Genomic DNA, 25,230 nt, shown 5'->3' on the forward strand with positions numbered 1-25,230 from the left:
CCAATTTTGCTGATCAAGGTAGATTGATGAAAATAAATTGCAACAGAATTTAAACAAATAAAGGTGTAGGTGGCTATTCTTTCTTTTTTTTTTTTAGCTAGTACTAGGTCAAACCTGTGTGCTGGTTTAGGGATAAGGTGTAAATGTATGTACACAGTGCCTTTTTTGCTATGCATGAAAGTTTGGTTGGTTTTAAGCTTTTTTTTTTTTTATAGTTTTCCTGGTATTTATTCTCACCGCATTTTCCCGCCTCACCCCACACCATCTCCTCCAGGTTGAGTTTGCATGCCTATAAGTAAAAGCTGACAATAAGCAACAAAAATGTCATTTTCAATGGTACACTGTATAGATCTCACAGATACTACAGTACTTACCATAAGACCTTGGTCTAGAGCTCTCAAGCTATACCAACCAGCAATTCCATAATGATTGGAACCTGCCAAATTAAAAAAAAATATATATATAGATTAGATAGTTTAATTTAGATATGCCATAGTGTGACCACTGACCAGCACCATTTGCAGGAAAAGTCATGGTACAACCCCCCCCCTCCCCTCCCCTCCCCCAAAAGACATTTAGTTTAATGAAAAACAAAGGAGAAGCATAGACGTGTTTTGTTAATTACTTTTATTAGTATCAGCTACAATATCTGCACTGTACTCATCAAGGAAGATATATTGGAATGAGGTTTAAAGAAACTAATTTCCTTCCTTGAGGTATATTATTTAAAAGGTTTCATACAGTACTTTAATATTCAGTATGGTGACTCTAACAATATGAAGATGTTGACTCAACATGACCTTTCACCTTCAACCTGTGCCAAGGTCATCCATCTTTTTTCTACTAAACTAAACTAAACTATCTAACTCAAAGGATGATATACAATTACAAAGATGAAGTGAGAAGTTCAACCCTGGTGTACATCTTGAGTTATCATCAATTACAGCCACATACCGAGGACTTGATGTCAGTTATATATTTAATCTGTACACACACAGGCCTAGAATTTCACAATTACAGTCATATACCTTGAGGGTTTAATGTCAGTTTTATATTTAATCTGTACACACACAGGCCTAGAATTTCACAATTACAGTCACATACCTTGAGTGTTTGATGTCTGTTATGTATATAATCTGTACACAGTGACACACAGGCCAAGAATTTCACAATTTTTGGCCACTTGTTAAAACATGATACAGTAGTTGCTTAATATATAAACTTCACATGCTAAAATGATGACATTTACCTTTAGCAACAACCCATCCAATGCCGGCATCTTTAGCTTTCTTGATAGCCAGATCCATACAGAAGTTACCGACCACTGGTCCAAGGAGATTCTTGCCATCCACCCAAGCAGTTCCGGCTGATTCTTTTAAGATTTGGGGCTCTCCATCCTTCTCTGTGATCTTTGCCTGGATGTCACGCACGTACATTGCTGAAATTTGACCAAATATGACGTTATTATTATCACATGATGACACCACTACTGATTTCAATAACGTTTAATCTGCTAATGAGCTACAACAATAGCAACAGCAATTTCAAAAGACAGAATGAATCCTTATAATGGAAATGTGATGAACGATGCAAATTGTGTTAACCTTTGACTTGAACCGTAAATGTCAGAATTTCATTTTAGAAAAAATTTAAGCATCTGGGTCCATCAATTTAAAAGTTCTGTGCAAGTAAACTCAGTTTTTACAGAATTGCCCACAGACACTAGCAGGTACAGCTGAATGACAGAACTAAACCACTGTTGAAGCAAATCGAATCACCAAAATATTTAAACAATTTTTAAATGTGAAATGGGGCATTTCTGATGTAATTTTAGGCCATAAAGTTAGTTGGCACACATGCTTGTGCTAATAACTCCTTTAACTTTTGTGGGGGTTGGAAGGGAGGGTGTACATCCACACCCCCCCCCCCCTCACAACCCTGAATCCACCTCTGACCACAGTGCAAAATCAGAGACCACCCAACGTATGTCATTCACACAGGATAGGAGAACAGAGTAACTGCAAAGTAACTATTGTATGTCATCTGCAAAATTGGTGACAGGTTTCAAAGAATTTTTCATGTGGAAAGTCTAGATTTTTCTAATCCCCAAGTGTGAGTGTAATATAATGGCCAAAGCCATAAATTTATCTGGCAGATTAGTAAACTTGGCTCTGGCAATTACTACTTTGATTAATCTGGTCACACTGTCGATGACTTACTATTCTGCTGGTCGCAGACACATCACTTTCACACACATCATTTTTCATAATGTACACATGGCTAGAGTGAAAACGCTGTGTGGATTGATTTGTATATGGATGTATATGAAATGGTTCAACAAGTTTTTGTGAAGATAGTCGCAATCCTTCATTTTGAACGTTTTAAAAAATCTGTCTGTCTCCACTTCTCTCTCTTTCTCTCTCTCTCTGACTGAACACTTTGTCATTGTGAATGATGATCTCAATTATATTGCTTCAAAGAACTTTCATTTTTTCTTCTAATTTTATTCCTTGTGTTCATGAGGCTGTGGACATATGTGACCTCTTTGAAAAGGCCATCATTTCAAAGAACATGGTGGTCTAAAATTAATTCATAGTTGGTATGTGGATCCACCTTTTTAAGTATAAGAGCCCTTTTTTCTGTAGGTCAAATAAAATTTGAGGTCACCAGAATTTGCAATGTGAAACCTTGGGTATATATTGTCTCTAAAAGTAAACCTTGAATAAATGTTCTCCAAGTAATGTAAGGAAGCCCTATGCCTAATATTGGTTTGCTAATGTACACTGCATGGTTATCCCTCTGCCAGATTTCCTGAACTATCTATCACCTGTAGCAGATAGTTGAGCTTGGATGCTGATTGGGTTAAAAAGATAACACGATTTCATGCTATTATGCAATATCAGTTAAAATTGCTCATTATGACATACAAACTTGAAGATCTATGCATTATTTCCTCTCTCTTCAGTATTTTTGTAGTGAGTTGGTTCAATTGTGATATTTTGATACGGATATCCCGCAAGATGCCTTGTTTCTGGCACCAGTATCTCATACCCTCAACCATATAGCATCAAATGCACATATTTATCGCATACACAGGTCTGTCTTGTTGTGTAAATGACAAGTTGTTCAAATGGAACAACTCTCTAAGTGTGCATGAAAAATCGTGCAAACTCGAGACAACTCACTTACACGCTGCGATTACGGGCGTAGTGTAATATGCTCTACTAAATTTGTACGTCAAGTTGCTCACGATTCAGTTTCTGCAAAAACACGATCAATTCACACAGGAAAATTGTGTCGCGTAAATGAGCCTTACTTCTTTCACTAGATTGCTAGGCTGCAAGCACGTGCCTGCATTTCAACAATGCTGGTGAAATATCAGTGACAAATGGTGGCACTGAACTCATAGACATAAGCTGTGCTAACGTTAGGCTTAATAGTAGTTTAACCAGTGTGAGTGTGAGGCCTAGGCCTATACATACTTACGAAGCCGGTTCAATCCATGACTAAAGTGACCCCTGTAATCAGCAGCAAAGAGAACCTCGGATAACTGTCTTCCGTGATCCTTATTAGCTCCAGCTGATTGCATACACGCTTCGCAAAATTTCAAAACCTCCGCTTTTGGGATTTGAACGTGGAGTGAATCTGTAGACATTTTCCTTTTCGTTATATTGTCAACAAGAACACAAGAAATGAAAAGGTCGCCGTGTACTAGTACCAGCGTAATCAGAAGTTATATCAACACGCCTACCAAGAACAACTACCAGATAAGCATAGGCTCACCGTACTAGGTCTAGACTAATAAGGAATGTTGTTGGCGTGATTGTATTTCACGATTATGCATGCTAAGAACGTAAACTAAGCTGAATAGTTTTCCCAGCTGTTAACAAAGCTATCATTCGCAGTACCTAACCCCCTGAGATCTACGTGAAAATGTCGCTGAACTGACTCGTATCGACAATCACAAATGTTGTGGAAGGTCTGCTTTGTGATTGGTCATACCGTACAGTACGACATCGCTTCTGGGCAGAGCCCCATTACCTCGCTGCAAGTACCCTGGAAGCGAGGTTATGAGCTACCCTGGGATAACTCAATCGCCTCCAATTGTAAATTAATGTTAAACTAGGCTAGGATAAGTAGGCCTATGTGGGCAAATTCACCCCTTCGGAAAGTTTGGTGGCTTTGGTTAGCAGGGGGGGGGGGGGGGGTAAGACAAGGGCCAAGTCCATCATTTTCCAAAGGAAATTAGAGGATGAAATGTATATTTGCAAGTGCAAAACATATATATATATATATACATATATATATATAAATGAAAATCGTATATATATATATATATATATATATATATATATATATATATATATATAAATGAAAATCGTATATATATATATATATATATATATATATATATATATATATATATATATATCTATATATATATATATCTATATATATATATATCTATATATCAGAATATATGAAAGCGTCTCTGAAAAGCTCACGGGATCACTTCTGCGCAGTTAGTGCAAACTATTTCGTATGATATTCGTCTTTTACAGATGAATAGGTGAAAGGGTCCCGCCATCCATCTGCAAATGCGGCAAGTTTTTGTAGTCAGTTGTGAGGGTGCTCTTCTTAAATACCGGCAGCTCTCTGGTTGGAGATTCGGAATTGAAACAATCGTAACAATGATACAAAAATGATGACTGATCGGGGCAACTTTGATCAGTTCAGATCTGCGCCGTGGTCACATGTTTTTCCAGAAGCCAGATTTTGTATGTTGGAGCAGGGAGTTGTTTTCCATAACAACTCCCTGGTTGGAGAATAGAGTGGGCCTTTTACATCAAAGCCATGGCTCTGCATGGTGACCATGGAATTCAGTCCTGAAGGTACTACGTATACGTGCACAATTACTTACTGTATTGACCTACACCATAAAGTCGGTACTTTCCGAGGTCGTCCAGTCGTACGTCCGTCCACTCGTCCGTCCGTCCGTCAAATCATATTATTTTGTATCTTTGATATCATGAAGCAGCGACATCTTCTTTCCCTGTAATATATTACACCAATGAAATATTACATTCATGGTTGAGTTATTCAGTTATTTGTCAAGTTTCCTCTCACTACTTGGCAAGAATTATTCGTCATTCTATAAGTTTAGCTCGTTTTAAATGATTACGATGCCATGATTGGTTGTTTTCGAATTACGTCGTGTAACAAACAATACATACTGCCTTCATTATTCCCGAGTAGCCTATATTGCCACGTGACATACATAAGAAATTATGAAACACAACAAATAATTTACTGTAAGAAAAACGGTGAAAATCAAACTACTGATACACTCTCAACCCGAATCCCCTTTCGTCGAGACTGTGATTGTGTGAGCATCGCCAGGATGTGTATCACGATGCCTCAAAGGTCTTTCGGGTAGGCCTACTACACACAATCTGAAACTATACAAGATTGTAAACGAGTTTATTCTATATTCTTGACAATTATCAGGCAATATAGATTCGGTTCCGCGCTATACTTTGAAAGAGTAACTGTTCGATGATTGGTTGCTTTCGGTGATAAGTCATTAAGAAACATTGAAACCGTTTCCTATTAATTTAGGGGGGGGGGTGGTTCCTGGCACCAGAATTGTTTAGTTTTTTTTTAAATAATTTAGACAAATAATGCATTTCTAAGGCATACTTATACTATAAATGAGGTCCAAAATGTAACCCAAAATGCATTTTGCTATAACAAGTTATTTGTGTGAGGTTGAGAAAAAAATAGGTAGTGGTCCAATTCCTTTCCCAGCTGAAAAAACACCCGACTGAACCTTTTCCCCCAACTTACGATCGGAGGTGGTCCCCACCCTCTTGCTCACGCCACTGCCCTCTATTTGTATGTTAAATTATATGTGCCACCTTATATATATATATATAAAACAAGAACCCCGTTTGGGAAGAAATACTCTTTTCCAATTCAATAATCTATAAAAGAGCCCTTTCGTTGAGACTATTTAAAAAACATTTAATTAAAAACGTTGCAACTTATAGAAGGAAATGTAATATGGTTCAGTAATCTATAAAAGAGCCCTTTCGTTGAGACTATTTAAAAAACATTTAATTAAAAACGTTGCAACTTAAAAGGAAATGTAATATGTAAGTTTGTGGTTTGTCCCCCTCAACAAGGGAAAGATTCTACAACAGTGGAGCAACCACCTTGATTGTAGGCTGCTTTTAAGAGAAGCTGAGGATTTAGACTCTATAGAGAAGATTGTATGATAGTTGAGACACCCCCTCCTGCCCCTCCCATCAGATAAAACTGGGCTGGTTTTGAAAAACCGAAGGGGAGATTCTATGCATATAGACTATAGCGTACACAAGTATAGGTGACGAAGGGTGGCATAATGTTGCTATATGATATTAATGTCAGAAGTTTTGTGTCGAAATCAAGTCCAAAAGCTGATTTACAAAACACCACATTTTATAATATAGGTATGCTTCCCCCTTCACTTTAAAAAGTGAGGATGCTTGAATACCAAAAGATGCCGTAGTTTGCAACTTCTGAAAAAAATACTGAATGATTTTCGACTGCTCAAAAGTTGTACTGCACATGATGGTTACTTATGTACTATATACACCAGGACATTTTTTGTAAGTGTTCTGGCAGCCGGTGGAGAGGGGCCTGAACGCTCCTTGATTTCACCCTCCCAACGTCCCCCTCCCCTGGTTTATAATAGGCCAAAAATACTTATATTCAAGACTCTTCAGCCCTCTGCATTACAACCACACCTGGTTTTGAATGTCTCATTGAGCATACGTAATGTCACAATGGAACATCAACGGTGCACGTTGGTATCGTGTTTGTAATAAAAAAAAAAACGATTTACATGGCCTCTTGAGAACAGCCCTTGCTGGCATAATGTTGCCTCGGCGTGTGTGACTTTTATTCACCTCGAGTTTGGTAACTTTTATAGCAAGGATTCGCGTTTTGGTAGAATTATGCGCACGCAGGGGCGTTAATGGTGGGGAACACGTCACCTCCCACTTTCTGAAGGGTGGGGACACAAATTAAATGCCCCCCCGCCCCGGTTTGGTGACTGACTCGTGTAGGCCGGGGGCTAGGCCTATTAGGCTCATAATGACTCGAGTATCTTAAAGGGAGCTCAAACATCGTGCTATGTGATTAGTGATTAGTAGTTAGTAATGTTTTATTTATTTGGGAAGATTCAAATAATGAGAGATAAGTAAAAGGCATTGAAGACTCGCCCAAACCGCATTGACCGCAAATGAATATGTACTGACTGTACACTAGTGTCTAATCATGGAGCTATAAACAGATCTCCATGGTCTAATTACCGACCGTAGCAAGCTGTGTGTGTATTTTCCGGGATCGATGGTGGTGTCTATACACTTCTGTTACACCTCATTCGAAACTAGGTCAGATTACCGGCATTAGACGTTTCTTTTTGCGCGAGTCTTCACACCCTTTAATGTGTTCAGATACCCAACATGGCTTTTAAATTGACTGTGCTTATTATACCACATGTGTGCACAGACGTTATTGACATCTGAATAACAAGACGTTTTTTTTTCCTGTGTGCAAAGTTTAAGAATGTTTCCGTTTTTTTTTTTTTTTTGAAGTTCCAATTCGATTAATCCTGATTAAGGCCCTTAGTTACACAAGTGTATTAAATAGATCATTCTTTCTTAAACTTAATTTAAGTCTAATCACTAGTCAGATGTGACTTTTGTTAAAATATATGTATGACTGACATATCAATCAAAGGACCGTGCCAAACGGAAGCAAACTTAAAAGATTTCTAGATGTGAGACCGTCCCTTGCAACAGCAAGTAAACAGAATTGGTACTATACACTTACTGTCTTGATTCCAACTGAAATATTTGCTGTGCTAAGGCTGTTGTTCTTGTAGCCAATACAGACCGCAAAGGGGGGAAAAAGGTTTCATGACCCCAAAGAATCATTACAACGTGATAAAGTTACGAAGGTCGAATCTCATCATAACTATAGATATGCGACTACTGCAAACAATACATAATAAATCAACTGGCTTTGCTGATGTATAAAGTATCGCTCTGATGGGTTCAGTATTGTACCATATACTTTACTGCAGTGTTGCCAAAGGTGTGTTAAAAGGGTGAAGTGTTTTTTGGGTTTCTGTGTCATACTCGACTTGGCTTCCAGCTAACCATGACATTTATTTGAGCATGTACCCAAAAATTGGTTCCGAACGCACGATTCAGAAGCTCTTTTAACTAGTTTTGACGGAACAAAATCGGCTTATTTTAGAGAATAAAACGTCATTCTTCTTTCTACTGGATTTCTCGTCGATAGAAGAAATTTGATATACCGGATCCATAAATACTACCCAGCGGGGTCCTGACAGACATTCATACGGAACAGTACCGGTTCAGGTAGTCGAGTTTGTTACCGCCAGAATGATGTAGACTATAAACTGTTGTACATGACGTGTTCGCATGGCAACATTGAGGCAACATGAAATAATAGAGATATTCGTTGATCTGGTACCGAAACTTGCTAGTGAATGATATTTGACATATCGAGAAAATGGTTGAAATTATCAGGCAAACGGTTCCTATCAAAGTTTTGCTTTTCGTGTATGGATTTGCAACCGTTACCCGTGTCGTCCGAGGTAAGTGTTCATCATACAATGTGTTGTTAAACCGAGGTATGAATTGATATATAACTAATTAAAGTCGGTATAAGAAACATGTTTCGCAACAAGTTGGAGAGGAGAGATCCCTGCTGTTCCTGTACATTGTAATTGTTAAATTGACATGTACTTTAGTCATTTCGATCGATAAAAACTTGCTCATAACGATAACAAACAACAGAACTGTAACTTTATCTCGGTATACAGCAATCTTTGTGTCTCCAACCTGCAGCCCCTTCCCCCGCATTTCGCCTTCCACCATGTTAACCCTTTTCTAGTTAATGTTTTACGACAGTAAGTATATGAGGTGATATGAGTCACCATATACAAAGAGATATGAGAATCACTGGCAAGTTTTGTCCTGCATTCGTCATGTCATGTGAAATACAAAAGCTTACCAACTGCAATCGGCTATTGTTCAATTTTCTTATACATTTTCGACGACCCTGTTACAGGTTTGAGGGTGGAGTGGCGGGGCAAAACTCAGACCAATGTTCAATCATGCATGGTGTTGGAATTGCCGCATAGAAACTCATTTCTGCGAAAAATTACTGTGAGGGGGGGGGGAGGGGCAGGGGGGACAATGTTCCCCTTTCCAATCAGCTCTTCAGTAATCGTTGGGTTCTGTTAATGTCGGCAAGGTAGCCTACATCTGTAAACTTCTTCAGATATTTTGCGAAAAGTTGGTACAGATAAGTTTGTGAATTCGTAGCTGACTACTTATAACTTTGCAGTATCAGAGTGGATCATGGTGCTCCGTGGTTGGGGTTTATTGTACACGACTGCAGTGTCTTCCGTGTAAGGGGCGCAATCACCATGTTTGTACAGGGGTACGTGGGGGGGGGGGTAGATTGTAGGTCCTTAATTGTTCATGGCTGCAGACTATATTGTACATAATTACAACGCCTTGTGCGTGGCTTCTGGCAGAGTATACTATACGTTAGGCTACTGTTACTATTCTGACGGGCAGGGCGGTCTTAGGCATACATGGCAACCTGCTCGATCAGTGATCAAGCCGGCGGCGTTCGGGGCCTCGAAACAAGCGGAGTATTTGACGCCTCGGACGAAAGTTTACACTTTCGGCTTCTTTACCGGTGGAAATTTGCACTTTCGGCATGAAATCAACCCAGCGGCGCACCGGTTTCGAGCCGGTATGGCGATAGACCGGGAGACAAAGAGAAGAGACCGGGAGAAAGTTTAACAGTTTGTTTGCCCGGCGGTATTGCGTATTGAAAGTTGACGATGATTATACCCGTACCGTAAGCGTCTTGTTGTTTGAATTGGCCATAGCTGGGCACACACAATAGTCTGGTGTTATTTATTGTAGATAACCAACACGTTCAAACAAAGGAGTCTGATCCAAAGCCTCTTTCCATTTTGAAACTGCATGGTAAGGCTACCTTTGATTCACTCGACACGGCTTGACCGGACTTGACCGAGCACTGATATGTATGTAGATGTATATCCTTGTCAGTAATTGAGAGCCCTGGCGGGACCAGGGTCAATCAAAGAACAAAAGGAAATTTGGGGGTAAATAATAATGTATTCTCATATTCATATCAGACCTTCCGTCCACCAGAAAAGATCTTGATACATCCGTGGGTGTACCATGAATTTATGGAGACTTCAAACAGGGTGTCCCGTGACGTATCATAGTCCCAGGTTCCGACCTGGCTCTCCTAGCCCCTACATGGGTATAACGAATGTTTGCACTTCTTGGAACATAGTCGACATTCAACCATGACATTCAACCATGTTAGCCATGTAACCAGACATATCGACTGCGCAACCAACAGAACAAGCAAATATTTTCTTTCTTTCCAATGTTGAAAATGCTAGACAAAAACACATGCATGCACACGAAAATTTAAAATATTTCATATTTTATATTTAAAACATGAAGCATAGTCTATATAATATATTGTAATCGAAATCTCTGTATAAATATTAGCATTTGGGTGTTTTCTGGGTTTTTTTCTTCCCCTTGTAAAGTAGGCTATACTTGAGTTATATATCCAAAGAGAAAAAACTCTGAAAAGACGTTTCATTGAAAATGAAGTTCAAAAAGGAACTTCATAAACATACATTTTCACATGAATTATATATCATATTATAGCCAAAGCAACATTCCTTGTTAATCGGATTTCATCGACGCCATATATAACATTCACGGACACACATATGACAAAAGACAACATTAACATATAAATACACCGGGGAGAAAACGTCAACAACGAATACATAGATGAGGACCACCTGCGGCACCTGATCTGCCCTACAAACATTTTTTCCCGAAGAACTTGGAAGTTCTACCATCATCAACATTTTCTAGTAAGGGAATACAATAGTTTGAGATAAAGTTTGTCAAGTGCACTATAGTAGAAATATGTACACATAGCGGACTTGTATAGTACGAGAACAAACTCATATAGTATACAGGTAAAGTTACCCTTGGTAGGCCTATATGAATACACGACAACACGTCATTTTGCATTAGTTTATATCTATACACATGTGGAAATTATCGAGTACGAGTGTGAGTACAGTTCCACAAGACGAGTACAAAGTTGACTGGAAATTATGCAAGAATAAGAGCATGATATCTATATCTATATATATATATATATATATATATGGAAATTATTGATTACGTGTGTGCATGAGCACAGTTCCACAAAGCAAAGTTAACAGGTAATTTGGTGAGTATACGGTTTCACTACAAGTCTGATAAATATACAGAATATATATTTCATGCTGCAGAAAAGTTCGTGTTACATTGTGTGTATAGTCAACGGATACAGACTGTCATGAAGGGGTAAGGGCACACTCGGACAATGAAATATATGATAAATGTCCCTCCTCCACTTTGTCCTTTCTTCCCAGCACCACAAAAAAAAGCACATCTAAACCCACAGTACCAATAATTATTGGAAGACAATCGCCATTCTTATCCTGGTGATTTTTTTTTTGTAAATGCGCGTCTGTTTTGTGTAACGATGAGACTGAGAGAGGGAGGGGCACTGGTTGGGGGGGGGGAGGGGGTAGTTCATTTTCGGAAGAGAGCAGCAAAGTGTGGTAAACAGGGAATCATATCATATGTATATGTAGTATCTGCTTTGTATCTTTGGAGTGCCATAAGCTGTATACTAGAAACCTACACGCAGCTAGAATCTTCAAACTATACCATTTTAATTGTCCCGAGGAAATAATGTAAGGGACAGCTGTTTTTTGGCAACACATTTGCCATTTGCGTATATCCTGCGATGGCAACCAAAAACGCCTTTTCCGTGACAGATTCATATTATATCGTAAATACGTTTTTCCCCTTTTACTCTTCCTTATTCTTCTTGACTTTGTGCTGCTTCTGTGGCTTTGACTTCATGATCAATGTTTATGACAAGTCGGTCCACTACGGTCAACGTAACTGCCGATGTCCCAATATGACCTATGATGTTTCAAAGCTGACGCAAGAGTCTGAGACTGGGGCATAACTGGCTTCTGTTCAGTGATCACAATGGTGGCGCCAGGCGCGTAGCGAGGAATCTGCCAAGGGAGGGGCGAACCTGTAGGCAAATTATCAAAGCCGTAGATTGGGCATTGGAAACTATCTAAGCGTAGCACCACCAAGAGATGGTACAAGAAAATTTTGGCATAAATTGCCTCTCAGATCGCTGGAAATGGCACTTCCCAGGCCTTGCAAGTTGCATCTAAGCGTTTTCTATTTTGAAATTGCTAGCGATATCATAAAAACGTACAAATAAAATATGCTAAGGGGTGGGGCGGTCGCCCTCTTCTCCCCCGGGGGGTCGCCCTCTTTTCCCCCTTGGCTACGCGCCTGGGTGGTGCTGGGGCTAGTAGGGGCGTATTTGGCGCCTCGGCCGTATTCCACATCATCTATCGCGACCTGAGCCATCCAATCCGCCAGCTAGACTGACGACGGATGCATAGTTTCTTAAATCACAAACACACAGAGAAATGTCATAGAAAATGTTTCAACATTGCACAGATGGAAGTCGTTAAGTAATTTTATTCTTGAGCATATTACCTATCGGGAGATGACGTTTTTACATGTAATAACTTGCGACTCATTCATTCATTCATGTTTTTGTTGTTTTTTGTTTACAACTTTAAGTGTTATTTCTATGATTTACAGGTCTCTTGCCGCCTTCTGATGCCGTGATAGAATCTTATAATTTAGACATTACAGTAACCTGGAAGCCCCCATCAGATGTAAACGACGTTCAGAAATTATTATACAACGTTTTCTATGCTGAGTAAGTGTTGTTTTTTTCATTCGTAATACCATGGCAAGTAGAGGGCTACAGGGAGGTGTGGCCCCTGAAGGTTTTGGAAATTAATATATGGCTCTCGTTTACAGCGACTGGTTTTAATAAATGTGAATTTATCACTGATTTAAAAAGTAGGTTGTGATTGATCCAACGAGGCGGCAAGAAATATTATTTTTCGTAATTCTGATTGGCAACTAAGCAATTTATTGGCGACCCTCCAAAACAGTTTGGCGACCCTTACAAGGGGCATGAGCCTAGCATGGGGCATGACCCTCAGTTTGAATATCCGAGGTGTTTTTGACGCTATATGCAACTTGGGATACGGTTTCAATATATTGTTTAGATTTTGGCACTGCTATGTAGTAGTACTCGAAACCGGGAACAAACAATCATTGTTAGCTCTGTTCTGTTGAACTTGAAAGGTCGTGTTTATACAAAAGAAAAGTAAAGGTTGCGAGACCTTTCTGATTTACCTTTCTGATTTCCATGGGAAACCTAGCTTATTGTCTTTTTTTCTTTGCCGGTTGTTTATATATATATATATATATATATATATATATATATATATATATTGCACCTTCAAGTATACAATTCAGTCTCATTCTTGTAGCAGTAGGCCTACTCATGTTGGTGTTTGAATATAAGCGGCTTAGGTGTGCTGCTCTACAGTTAACGAAAGGTCGCGCGCTACAGTTCACGGAAGCTTTCCTAACCTTACAACGATTTTTCTGGTGTATAAGTCTAATGCGAAAGTCGTAAGGCGTGCCAGGCTATATGCATGGATGGGGAAATACTGATGTATTCTTAATCCCCGTAAATGAAATCGACGTGTAAGAAACTTAATAGAGACTTCCTTCTCACTGTTGCTAACGTTGTTATTCTTAGTGTGTATTTATTGACATTCTCCAACAGAGTATCAGTGGCGTAGGAAGGTACTTTTGAGTGGGGGGGGGGGGCTGAAGACTGATGGCCGGCCTGGGGGAGGGGTCTAAGGGGAGGGGGTGTCCCCCTCCCCTTTTGATTTTTTTGCATTTCCAGGTGGCCTCAGATGCAATTTGGTGCAATATAGCACACTTCAACACTCACTCCATTTTGTAAACTTAATTTGTATTTTCACCTGGCCTTAGATGCAATTTGGTGCTCCAAATGAGATTTTTTTTCTCATTTGGAAAAGAAAAAGGGGTTTTCTGACTTGCGAAGCGGGGGGGGGGCGGAATGATACTTCCGCCCCTCCACATTTTTCACTGGGGGGCTGGCGCCCCCCAGCCCCCCGGCTCCTACGCCCTTGCAGAGTATGTATGTGTGGATGGGTCTATATGGATCATGCGTAAATAAACTTCAAGAGGATTTATTATTCACTATTCATTCGTGACAACAACAATATAAAATGAAAAGGCCTAAGGTTACAAAATAGTCATATATATTAACCAATCTATCTGTATTATATATACGTATAGCATAAACTCCCTCGCGAAAACAACGTTTCGTGTACTATAGGCCTATATAGCTAGACAAAACAACAATACAATTCGAGAAGACAAAGAAGACAAATAAGTTCATGACTGTTTATAACCAGTGAGGTGTTGACACCATCCAGGCTGACTATCGAGAAGGTACCTTAGTGTGTATGGCCCGTGGATGGATACACATACATATATACACACATATATATATGACACCTTTATGGATCCGAAATGATTCCAATTAGTAAACTGCAAAAAGGTAACCACGCAATCGTATCACAGGTCGTCGCTAGGTGTAAATTGGTTATTTAACCTTGACTGTGTATATGCTAATAAGCAAACTATGATCGTCAGTCGCTGTAGCATATTTTAAGACTTAACAGTAAAATTAATTTCGTATTATCATAATGTAAATTGACATGATGTCGTTATCTCCAACTTAATCATGAAAGACGTTCAGAAAGGGGAACCGATAAGATAAAATCTCTCTCTTAAATAGCGTTCAGGCTAATAGGCATTTATACACACAGTTTCCTTCAAGTGACGCATCACGGTATACACTTTTCCCAAAATGTTATGGTACCACAATATATTTTTTGCTTCATTGACTTACACACTGCATTCGTCATTTTTAAACGTCACTATATATGCCTATAGGATAGATAGAAGTTTCAGCAAACGCTGGGAGGGGCCATGTGTGCTACAGAAGAGGGAAATTTTTACCATCATTTTTGGGCTCTTAGCGTAAACTGACTATTTCAACAAGGGCGGCGGAAGCACTTTTAATCTGGGGGGGCACCGACATCAAAGGGCACTTTGCAGAAATTCGATTGGACTGATGTAGCCTTATATTTAGTACCCTTTATAACTCTTATTGTATTATCTTTTTTGCGTATACACATCACTCCATCAACGCCCCCCCCCCACCCCTTTCATAGAAAATATGCATACTAGTTTGCAATATCCAAAGTTGTATGCACGACTATCTGAGCGGAGCGCCACCATCGGTTGGCGCGGAGCGTACAAGGAAATTTTTGGTTTTACAAACCCCTCAGATGGCCAGAAACGGCCCTTCCCGAGTGTTCATTCCGGTTCCCTGGCCTCTTGCTAACTTGAGACACCTCAATTTTTATGTAGAAAAAGGGCACATTTTTAACCCTGAGGAAAAGTGGGGGGGCACGTGCCCCCTGTGCCCCCCCGGTTCCGCCGCCCTTGTATTTCAACAACGAATTTCTAAAATGCCACCTTCCAATCCTCCCGATTTTTACATCGTTAGTACTTTATCTCATACACTTCAACATCCAAGCATATACTGCATATAATAAGGTTAATAACTGCAAACTCGCCATTAACAAAAAATGTGACTTCAGCCGACAAGGATTTACTTTTGACTGGCGGATGTAAATGTATACGGTACCTCGATGGCAGGAAGACACTGTACCCAAAGACAGTTTTACCACAAAGGTATATGTCTTTGACCGTGCTCAAAATCGCTTCAGGTCTAAAAAAGCTACAGCGTACTTCCGCATGCTTCCTTCTGGCGCCTTCATTTTCAAGGAACTATTACAATTACATACCCCCTTTTGGCAAGTCAGACTGCCTGCCGCCCTAACCCCAGCCATCATAGCGTACCTCTCCCTACCCCCCCCCCCCCGGAGTAAAATAGTGGATACAAATAAATCAGTAATTGTTTTTTTTTCTGTCTCTCTATCTCCCCCTTCAGCCACACGAGCATTTACCTTGATGATTCTTCTTGGTTACTAGTCCCTGGATGCCTGAATATTTCACTACCATTTTGTAATGTATCAGTTCTTATTGATGACTTAAGAGATTTCACTACAAAAATTGTACTAAGGATTGAAGCCAGAGAAAACGGCGTTATCAGTGACCATCTACAAGTGACCTTGTACCCTGATAGACATGGTGAGTATGGGCCTTCTCACCCCCTCCCCTCATACCCCTCCCCCCTTTCAAAGGATACTTCACGGGTATATTTATATGTTGGACGTATAAAAAGAGGCACAAATAGAATACATACAGCCACAAATTATATTAGTACTACATAATTTTGGTTCATCAATATATATATATATATATATACATATATATATTTATATGTCTTCCAGTTCATCTCAGTGCTCCTACGATGCACGTTGCCAAGGTAACCGAGACGTTTCTTGGGGTGAACCTGCTTGGTCCGGAGTCACCATACTATGATCTGGCACAAAACGAGAAACCTTTACGAGTCGAAGAAGCAGCCTCAAACTTAAAAAGACGGATTTATTTTCTCGTGGAATTAGATGGTCCCAATATTAAAATGGTATGTCATCGCTTCCGACGTTTCTTTCAGCGCTATCGAAACCTTTTTCTTTAACCATCTTTTGACTCCAGCTATAAAGGTGATATGTTACAAAGAAAGTCCAACTATCAGATGAGATTGTTAACTGCATATTATTTGTCCGTGTCCCTCAAAGTTTTCAAAATAATGTAAATAGTAATCGAAGAAACGTTTGAAATTTTCAAGCTTGACAATGTAAGTCTCTAGCTTGTATTGTTTCAGATAAAAAAACAAATCCAGGCTATTCTTTTGTGTCATAAATTCTGATATTTTGCTATACAAACAAGTTTTGTGTTATACTAATACATCAAAGACATAGTAGAACTGGTGCAAAAGGCCTAAGTCAACATCACCTGTCTTTGTCATTTCTGTCACGTGTGATTTGACGCATGTAGTCTGATGCTTTGTGATTGGTTCTTTCTTCTTCTTTTATGATACCTTTATCTAAGTTGCTTAGTAAATGTGGTGAAGGGTGACTTATTGTAATAAAATGGAATGCAATCTTCTTTGACTTCAAGATGTTTTGATTTATCGTTCTCCCTGCCCCCCCCCCCTTGTATGGGCGACGGATTTGTCAGAATGCATTAGAAAAGTAGTCAATTCTTACTTTTTTCTTTTTACTTTTTATTTTATTTCTAGAGTCAAAATACGACAGCTATGTTTCCATATGTGGAGTTTAGTCAATTAACTCCTGGACTAAGCTATAATATTTCAGCTGTAACCAGTTATCGTGGAATCTTTGAGACAACCTACAGTAAACGGAGAACAATTAAAAAGGTCTTCACAACTCTGAGCGGTAAGTAGAGAGATTCTTGTCGCAAATCAAAACTTCTTAAAAAGGAGTAATCCTGGCCGTGCGACCCTAAGCTTTATTATAGGTCTAAGTAACTATAATTTAAGAACCCTGTCCTGGCTGGGAGTTTCAAACGTATGCAGGAGACTAAAAGGTATATTTCTCCTGAGATCGTTGTAACCTGCATCCCTCGTCCCTCCCTACCCCCCACATCAATTCTAATTCCCTTATCCCTTGTGGTGCAGCAAGTGAGGTTTACGTCGATATCTCGCGGAACCCCTCCCTATATCCTGAAGTTTTAGTCGACACAAACGTTTCCATGGTGGTGTTGAAAAGTTTGTTAAGAAATCATAACATATCTGAAAGAAAGATCAAAATTATTCAGTTTGGTCGAAAGTTATACTCTTTAGTTATATCAACGAGGCCCAGGGATTTGTTATGAAAACTGACTGTTAGGCTAATATCATCAATGGATTGTTCCTCATCAGTCGGAAATTGATTAGCATCGTGAATTGAAAACCTAGAACGTCGGGGTATAAATTGGAGACAGATCCGTCCATAGCAATGGGCCTCTTTTCTTTCTGACTGCATATTTTCTGGGCCCGTCCACAATTTCCCGGGGCCTCTTGGTTGACCCCAGACACCGGAGTTGTATTGCATTCAATGGCTCCCCAGGCGTGGATCCAGAGGGTTAGTCCAGGGGGTCCGGACCCCCCTGCTCTTGGCCCCCCCCCCAAAAAAAAGGGAAAAAAAAAGAGAGAAAGAAAGAGAGAGAAAAAAATATTAAATTAAACGCCAATTTTAAACATGTAGGACGTCAGAAGGGCGGTTATCCTTACAAGTCAGCCAGGTGTGTCTTTTCCGTCAAATGAACTATAGTGTGCCACGCGTGCTACACGTGAGACGTTCCTCGCCCATTGGGCGAGGAACGTCTCACAGCTCTTGTTCTCATGAACACGTATTATAACACTCCTATCGACGCTGACGAGGTGGTCCGAAAGTTCATTGAGAAACATCCACGGCGTTTGTTCTCTCCAATCTACCATGAATAGATCATCAATAAAACTAGCTAACTCGTACTGATGCAGATACATTTCGAGTGAGTTTTTGTAGGTGCTTTGCATGGCTAAATTGAAGGGGGTTCCCTGTTGTACTTAAATATCCAAGAATTTCACAATGGATAGAGGGAAACCCACTCCCCTTAGACCCTAGGATCACTGGAAGCCAAACCCCTCACCCTTCCAGAATCCTGGATCCGGCTCTGCATCAAACAGTGGTGACGGAACGGGAGGGGGATTGGGGGCTAAAGGCATTATGATTTTTGTATCATCTCAATTCATCTGATATGTATTACCATATTTCATATAGATTGTTTTTTTCTCATCAATTGAGAAATTGCAGACATGAGATCCATATTTTCAGGCTAGGTATACATGCAGCTTAGAATATTTGGGAAGTGCCGTTTCCGGTCATCTGGGGGGTTTTTAAAGCCAAAAATTTTATGGTACGCTCCGCGCCAACCGATGGTACGCTCCGCGCCAACCGATGGTGGCGCTCCGCTAAGATAGTCTTACGTTCAGGCGCGGCTGGACCAGTCAGACCCCCCTGTCACAAATCCTGCATCCGCCCCTGCTCCCATCCACCTTTCTTCCGGTCTGGTTGGATGCTTAAAACAAGGACGAAAGTAAACTTTTGAAAGTTTCAGAAAGCTGGAAAAAATTTCAAATTTTCAGGAACTCGAAGCTATCCGTGCTGGTGGCTTCGCGGACAATATCTGTGTTAATTTTCTGATAGTTAAAAAAAAAAACACATCAGAGCTCAGAGCTCTATATCAGTACACTCATCTTTGGTTACAATAATGATGTAATACTGGACCAAAACCTCTGCTAATTTGACTACTGGGAAATCATAAAGGATTGCCAATCATCCCCGGCATTGTTCCGGATCTTAATGTAACAAATCCTAAACGTAATCTGAAACTTGAATATCGGTGACGCATTAAGTATATGGTATTATTCTCTGAAATTGTATCTCAATATTCGGACGTCATAAATCAATGATTACTCGATTATTTATATCACTCTAGTCTAATTTTAATATTTACAGATACATTACACAGACCAGTCGACGTGGAATTGGCAGAAGAGAGTGCCATCAATTGTAGCCATCCGGATTTAAGAGACGTGCTAGTTACCTGGAGGGTAGGTATAACGTAATCATGTAATTGAATCTAAACACGATTGGTTTGTTCATTTTTTTCTCTTGCAAATTAGAAAACAGCTGAAAACTTTGAAATGGCTCGCATTTTCAATATTCTTTACGCATATCATCATGTCTGCAAACCATGTAGGTAAATTAACCTAATTAACCATATTTCTTGTGTATATAGTGTTAACTTACTGTCTAAAAACCTTGTAAACACTCAAATTCCTGAACAAGTGCACGAGTAAACTTGATACTTGATATGTAGATCCGCGTTAGTCCAAGAAATTTGCGTGATCAGTTGAAGTCAATAATGGTCAATATACGTTTCTCTTTCATCCTTCAAACATGAATATTACCATGGACTACCAATTTAACGGGTCAATTCTCCAAACCACAAATAAATGAAATAAATAACATTAATATAAAACTGCAAAATTGACTGGAGAACTTGAATATCGAAATTAATGTTGGGATTTCCTTTATTATTTAAATAAGCCAAGAAAGATTCGATTTCGTTTATAGCTTTGGTTGGTTCTTGACATTTTACCAAGGGCGTAGGAACCGGGGGGGGGGGGGGCTGAGGGCACCAGCCCCCCAGTGAAAAATATGGGGGGCGGATGTATCATTCCGCCCCCCCCCCCCCCCCCGCTCCGCAAGTCAGAAAACCCCTTTTTCTTTTCCAAATGAGAAAAAAATCTCATTTAGAGCACCAAATTGCATCTAAGGCCAGGTGAAAATGCAAAATTATTTACAAAATGGAGTGGGTGTTGAAGTGTGCTATATTGCACCAAATTGCATCTGAGGGCCACCTGGAAATGCAAAAACATTCACCCCCCTCCCCTTAGACCCCTCCCCCAGGCCGGCCATCAGTAGTCTTCAGCCCCCCCCCCCACTCAAAAGGACCTTCCCATGCCACTGCATTTTACTATGAGCTGGTATATGAAAACAAATTACCACCGATCATAAGGTAACAGCAAAAAGAATTCCATACCTATAGTTAAAGGGGATCAAATCGTGATGATTTATCAGAGAATTCCTAGACAACATCATTATCATAGAACTAACTATAGTGTTGATTAAGAGACACATTCACACGCATGCGCAATGACGCTGTTTCAGGTGATGGTGATGTAAATATTCATGAACTAAAAGACTGAGAAAAATCTTGGGGTGGAACAAGAATTATGATCAGAGCTTAAAAACATTTTTTTTCTTCCTTTTGTCAGAGACCTAAATCTGCCAAACCAATTACTTTTTACGACTTGAGATTTTGGACTCACGACCGGAAGGAAAAAGCCAAATCTTACACCATTCGGTCAGAGGTCAATCGTACAAACTATTCTTTCCTGTTACGTAATCTGCCAAGATGGTCACAAATTGAAGTCATTGTATTTGCCAACACAACTTTCACAGGCTGTGCAAGCTTCAATATTATACTCTTCCCACATTCCGTTGGTGAGTAGTCCATGCTCTCAGCACAAGTATGTAAGCAGATGAAACGAAGACCGATATATCGCTTAGTATTGCCAAGCACGGTAGGCAGACAGTAGCCCTACCCTTCCCCACCAAGACAGACTACTGTTATACAACCACCATGTGTACCAAAGCTTCACAGGTTACAGGACACCGATATAGTGCTCCTCCTTGACAACTGGTGACCACAATTCAGAATTCCTTAACACAGGCCTGGGCATAGACGTCAGAGGTACCTCCACCTCTCCCTAAGATAACATATAAAGAAAGAAGCAATACATTTCAAAGAAATTTCAGAGTATATCCTGTTTTATGACATGCATTTTTATGCTTCAAAATCGATACGAGAGAGGAGGAATCTGAAAATTTTGCACTGAGCTTCCGGGGCTTCACCCCATTTACCCCAACCAGGGTTATCTCCACTTGGCGCCCCCCCCCCACCCGATGCAACCAGGCCAATGACAGTGTACCACTCCCTCCCCATCAGAAAACCCATGGATGGGCCCTTGAAAATATGGAATAAAGAATTTATGTGTATTTTCATTTTCATAATATGCCTAAAGAAAATGAATAATGCAGACAGGAAAACAGAGGACGGTGATATCATTGTAACCAGGGCCCGACGTAGCTCTCGACGCCCCTGGTGACATAGGATAACATTTACTATCAAGTACCTGGATAAAATAGTTAATCAGTAAAATAGCCATCATTTCCATATGCTTGTTCTCAATGCCACAGATGACGGTAGTTCCAGACCAGAAAATCTTTCCTTTGTGACAAACTCACCTGATTCCGGGATAATTGTCTGGAATCCTCCCTCATCATGTAAGGAATGCATAGTGGGGTATGAAGTTTCTTGGAAGCTATCAGAGGCACAGGGTACAGGGAACGCCTCAAAGGACACTGTGCCACCCAATGAGTTGCAATATAAGCTAAAAAAGAAAAGGGTAGCTGACGTGACGTTAGTTGCGGTGACCACCCTCCTCATCAGCGGGGATAATATGCATAAAACAGGCCAACAAGCTGTCCTTGATATTCAATTAAAAGGTTCGTATAACTTTGCCAAGTACCGATATCATAGTGTTTCATCTCACTGCATCTACATAGAATGCTTCACTTGCCTGTACGTATATAGTGTTTCCAGTGGCGTAGGAAGGTACTTTTGACTGGGGGGGGGGGGCTGAAGACTGATGGCCGGCCCCTCCCCTTTGGAATTTTTTTGCATTTCCAGGTGGCCTCAGATGCAATTTGGTGCAATATAGCACAGTTCAACCCACCCACTCCATTTTGTATATAATTTTGCATTTTCACCTGGCCTTAGATGCAATTTTGTGCTCCAAAAGAGATTTTTTTCTCATTTGGAAATGAAAAAGGGGTTTTATGACTTGCGAAGCGGGGGGGGGGCGGAATGATACTTCCGCCCCTACATATTTTTCACTGGGGTGCTGGCGCCCCCAGCCCCCCCGGTTCCTACGCCCTTGAGTGTTTCATCTCACCATATATATGTATAATCATGCCTCATCTATCAATCTTTTGTTTTCTCTCTTTTGTTTCAGAGTCTGGTGATATTATTAACTTCTATATGATAATTGCAATATGTCTGGGAGTGTTGGTCGTCTCTACGATGTTACTACTTATACTATTTTATAAAGCTATAAAGAAACGGAGGCGGAAAGATGAACCAACCATTAAAGCAATTTTTTCTATGAAGAAAAATGGGTCAGAGGTCAGTATACGTTACGTCATCTAACATTATAATGAATTTTGATCAGCACTACTTTGTAACGTTATTCTTAACATACTGTAGGTGAGTTGTGGACTAATAGCGTATAACAGTATATGATACAACATGTCGAAATATCTGTTTATGTTGACCAAGTTGACGAGTAACACTAACGTTACATCTTGACAGAAAAGTATCAAATTTTCGACTTTAATGAGTTGCACGAGACTTTTGGAACTAGACAAAAATCATATTTTTGACGTGTTGTTGAGCTGAACTATAATACGCTACGTCTACTATACGCGCCTGTGCCCCTTCAAAACCACCGTATCACCCCCCTACCCCCATCAACAATAAATACAGGACGTTATAGGTCACACCTTGATTGTATATTCAAATTCAAATGGAACACTCAATCATGACGAAACACACTAAAGAAGTAAGATCATAATTTATAATGGTGATTCTTCTCTCCCATAGTTATGTATACCTCGTCCACCTATGACGTCATCTGTACAGTACAGCCGTTCTATCTACGTCCGAGAGCCTGAGATATTCGACGAGCTGTTACCCATACCGTCGTCCGAATGACTGAGGCGCCAAAAATCTGTCATGTTAAGACCTCTCGAATCCCCCTTTTTCACCCACTTTATTCGGAACATTTTCTGTCCCGTGGGCAGCCCTGCGAGTTATGGTGATGTGGAGACTGCTTTGCTGGATTAACCTAATGTAAGATGAAAATAAAGCAATGCGGGACTTATTACTATGCAAATAAAAATAGTTTGCATGAATATATATATATATTTGCATATATAATTCACAAACAGAAATTATTCATGCTGACTTCGGGAACAAGACAAAAGATATTTGAAATATGTCACGAAAACGCAAAACCAGGAAAATATTTTGTAAAATCAATTGAGAGAAAAAAATATTTCAGTGTGTCCTGTTATATAGACAGTTAAGCTTTTGTTTTTAAGTTTTATGTGTCATAGCCTAATATTATATAACTTATTTAACTTTTTAAAATAATTTATGGCGAATTCAATGCATTTAGTCAGCTAAAGCATTTTTCGAGATTATAACGAAAAAAAAAACCTATACAGTGTAACTGATGTTGCGTATATGGGTGATGTATGAATGACAAGCAAATTCCTCCAGTGTTATTCAAGCTAAAATGGTGCTTCTAAGTACATTAATTATTTCTAATATGTTGTAGACCGTTAGATAGCACTGGTATCATTCAAAGAACTTTAATTCAGTCACTTTTGAAATATTACACAGAACATGATCTTCTTAAAGGGAAATATGCATCAGGATGCACCATTTCACATCAACATTGTAGTTATTTCTTAGGTGTTGACCCTCAGACCTTTCTATATGGAAGTCGCCTTCAACGACATTGGTGATCCTTTCTTAAAATTCTATGATAGTTTCAAAATATGGCGTATAATATAATAGTATTCACAATTTGTGGGACATTAGATAGGCATTCCACTAGAATTTGCGTCTAGTAAGGGAGATTCTTCTCAATTAATTAATTGACCTCTTCCCAATACTTCCTTGCGGTTCATGTTAACAATCCCCGTTCAATGAAGCTTGATAGACGAATAACTTTTCAGTGTATCAACGGCGGAGTGTATAGCCTAGTGGTTAACGCCGGCGTCTCCCAGTCATGAAATCCCCGGTTCGATTCCCCGCCGACAGCAATGTGTGTCGTCTGGCAAGGGTGTTGTTCAATAACAACTTCCCGACATGGACGTTAAATGGATGTGTGCCGAGAGATTGGCATCGGTCAGCTTGCGAGTCTATAAGCCTCCATGGCTTCTTTCGCGAGTTCCTGCTTGCGGGAAGATCACATATACCTACATACATACATACATACAGTGTTAACTACTTTTGTCTCGACCAAAGTGAAAACCACAATATAATCTCGATTACGAACCGGAATAGCGTCCTCTAGTTATACTTTCTGAATTCACTGGTTCATTGCGTTACACGACTTGTGATATTCAATTCATCATGGTTGACACAATTTTGATATCTGGTAATACACCTATTTCCCGTGGTGGTATACATCTTTTAACCGACAAAATTTGATGGTTTTATGCACAAATCAATGAATGAATGAATTGTATTTAATTTCAGGTTTCTAGCTATGTGAGACACAACGGCTTTCATAACTTGTAAAACAAGTCTCTTTACTTATACGGTAAACAAATTTACAAAGCTGCTCGCGGTGAAAGTCGAAAAT

At 39.8% G+C, this 25,230-nt stretch overlaps 2 protein-coding genes across 2 annotated transcripts in view; one reads left to right on the forward strand and one right to left on the reverse strand.

The window, feature by feature from the left end:
* The window catches only part of LOC139979930 (uncharacterized oxidoreductase YjmC-like), a 15,512-nt gene extending 11,578 nt beyond the window's left edge, over positions 1 to 3,934 (reverse strand). Inside the window, exons 1-3 of the mRNA XM_071991175.1 lie at positions 3,487 to 3,934; positions 1,250 to 1,438; positions 375 to 436 (exon numbers count right to left, since the gene is read on the reverse strand). Of these exons, the coding sequence (XP_071847276.1) occupies positions 375 to 436; positions 1,250 to 1,438; positions 3,487 to 3,655 (420 nt within the window). The 5' untranslated portion in view covers positions 3,656 to 3,934. The remainder of the gene's footprint in view (positions 1 to 374; positions 437 to 1,249; positions 1,439 to 3,486) is intronic.
* A 4,166-nt stretch (positions 3,935 to 8,100) lies between these two features.
* Positions 8,101 to 24,304, forward strand: LOC139979910 (uncharacterized). Its single transcript, XM_071991135.1, has 10 exons — positions 8,101 to 8,671; positions 12,846 to 12,966; positions 16,168 to 16,367; positions 16,571 to 16,764; positions 17,422 to 17,578; positions 19,682 to 19,776; positions 21,007 to 21,235; positions 21,992 to 22,300; positions 22,810 to 22,979; positions 23,457 to 24,304. Exons 1-10 carry the CDS (start codon positions 8,587 to 8,589, stop codon positions 23,565 to 23,567), a joined length of 1,671 nt encoding a protein of 556 aa, XP_071847236.1. The 5' UTR covers positions 8,101 to 8,586; the 3' UTR covers positions 23,568 to 24,304.
* Positions 24,305 to 25,230: the final 926 nt, after the last annotated feature.

The sequence above is a fragment of the Apostichopus japonicus genome, chromosome 2, assembly GCF_037975245.1.
Source record: "Apostichopus japonicus isolate 1M-3 chromosome 2, ASM3797524v1, whole genome shotgun sequence".
Lineage (NCBI taxonomy): Eukaryota > Metazoa > Echinodermata > Holothuroidea > Aspidochirotida > Stichopodidae > Apostichopus > Apostichopus japonicus.

Excerpts from the sequence above, each read along its gene's own strand:
- LOC139979910 (XM_071991135.1), top strand. The coding sequence starts at position 8,587 with ATGGTTGAAATTATCAGGCAAACGGTTCCTATCAAAGTTTTGCTTTTC. Across the intron at positions 16,368-16,570 it reads CTTGTACCCTGATAGACATG|TTCATCTCAGTGCTCCTACG; the intron begins GTGAGTATGGGC and ends TATGTCTTCCAG. Across the intron at positions 22,301-22,809 it reads CCTTGATATTCAATTAAAAG|AGTCTGGTGATATTATTAAC; the intron begins GTTCGTATAACT and ends CTTTTGTTTCAG.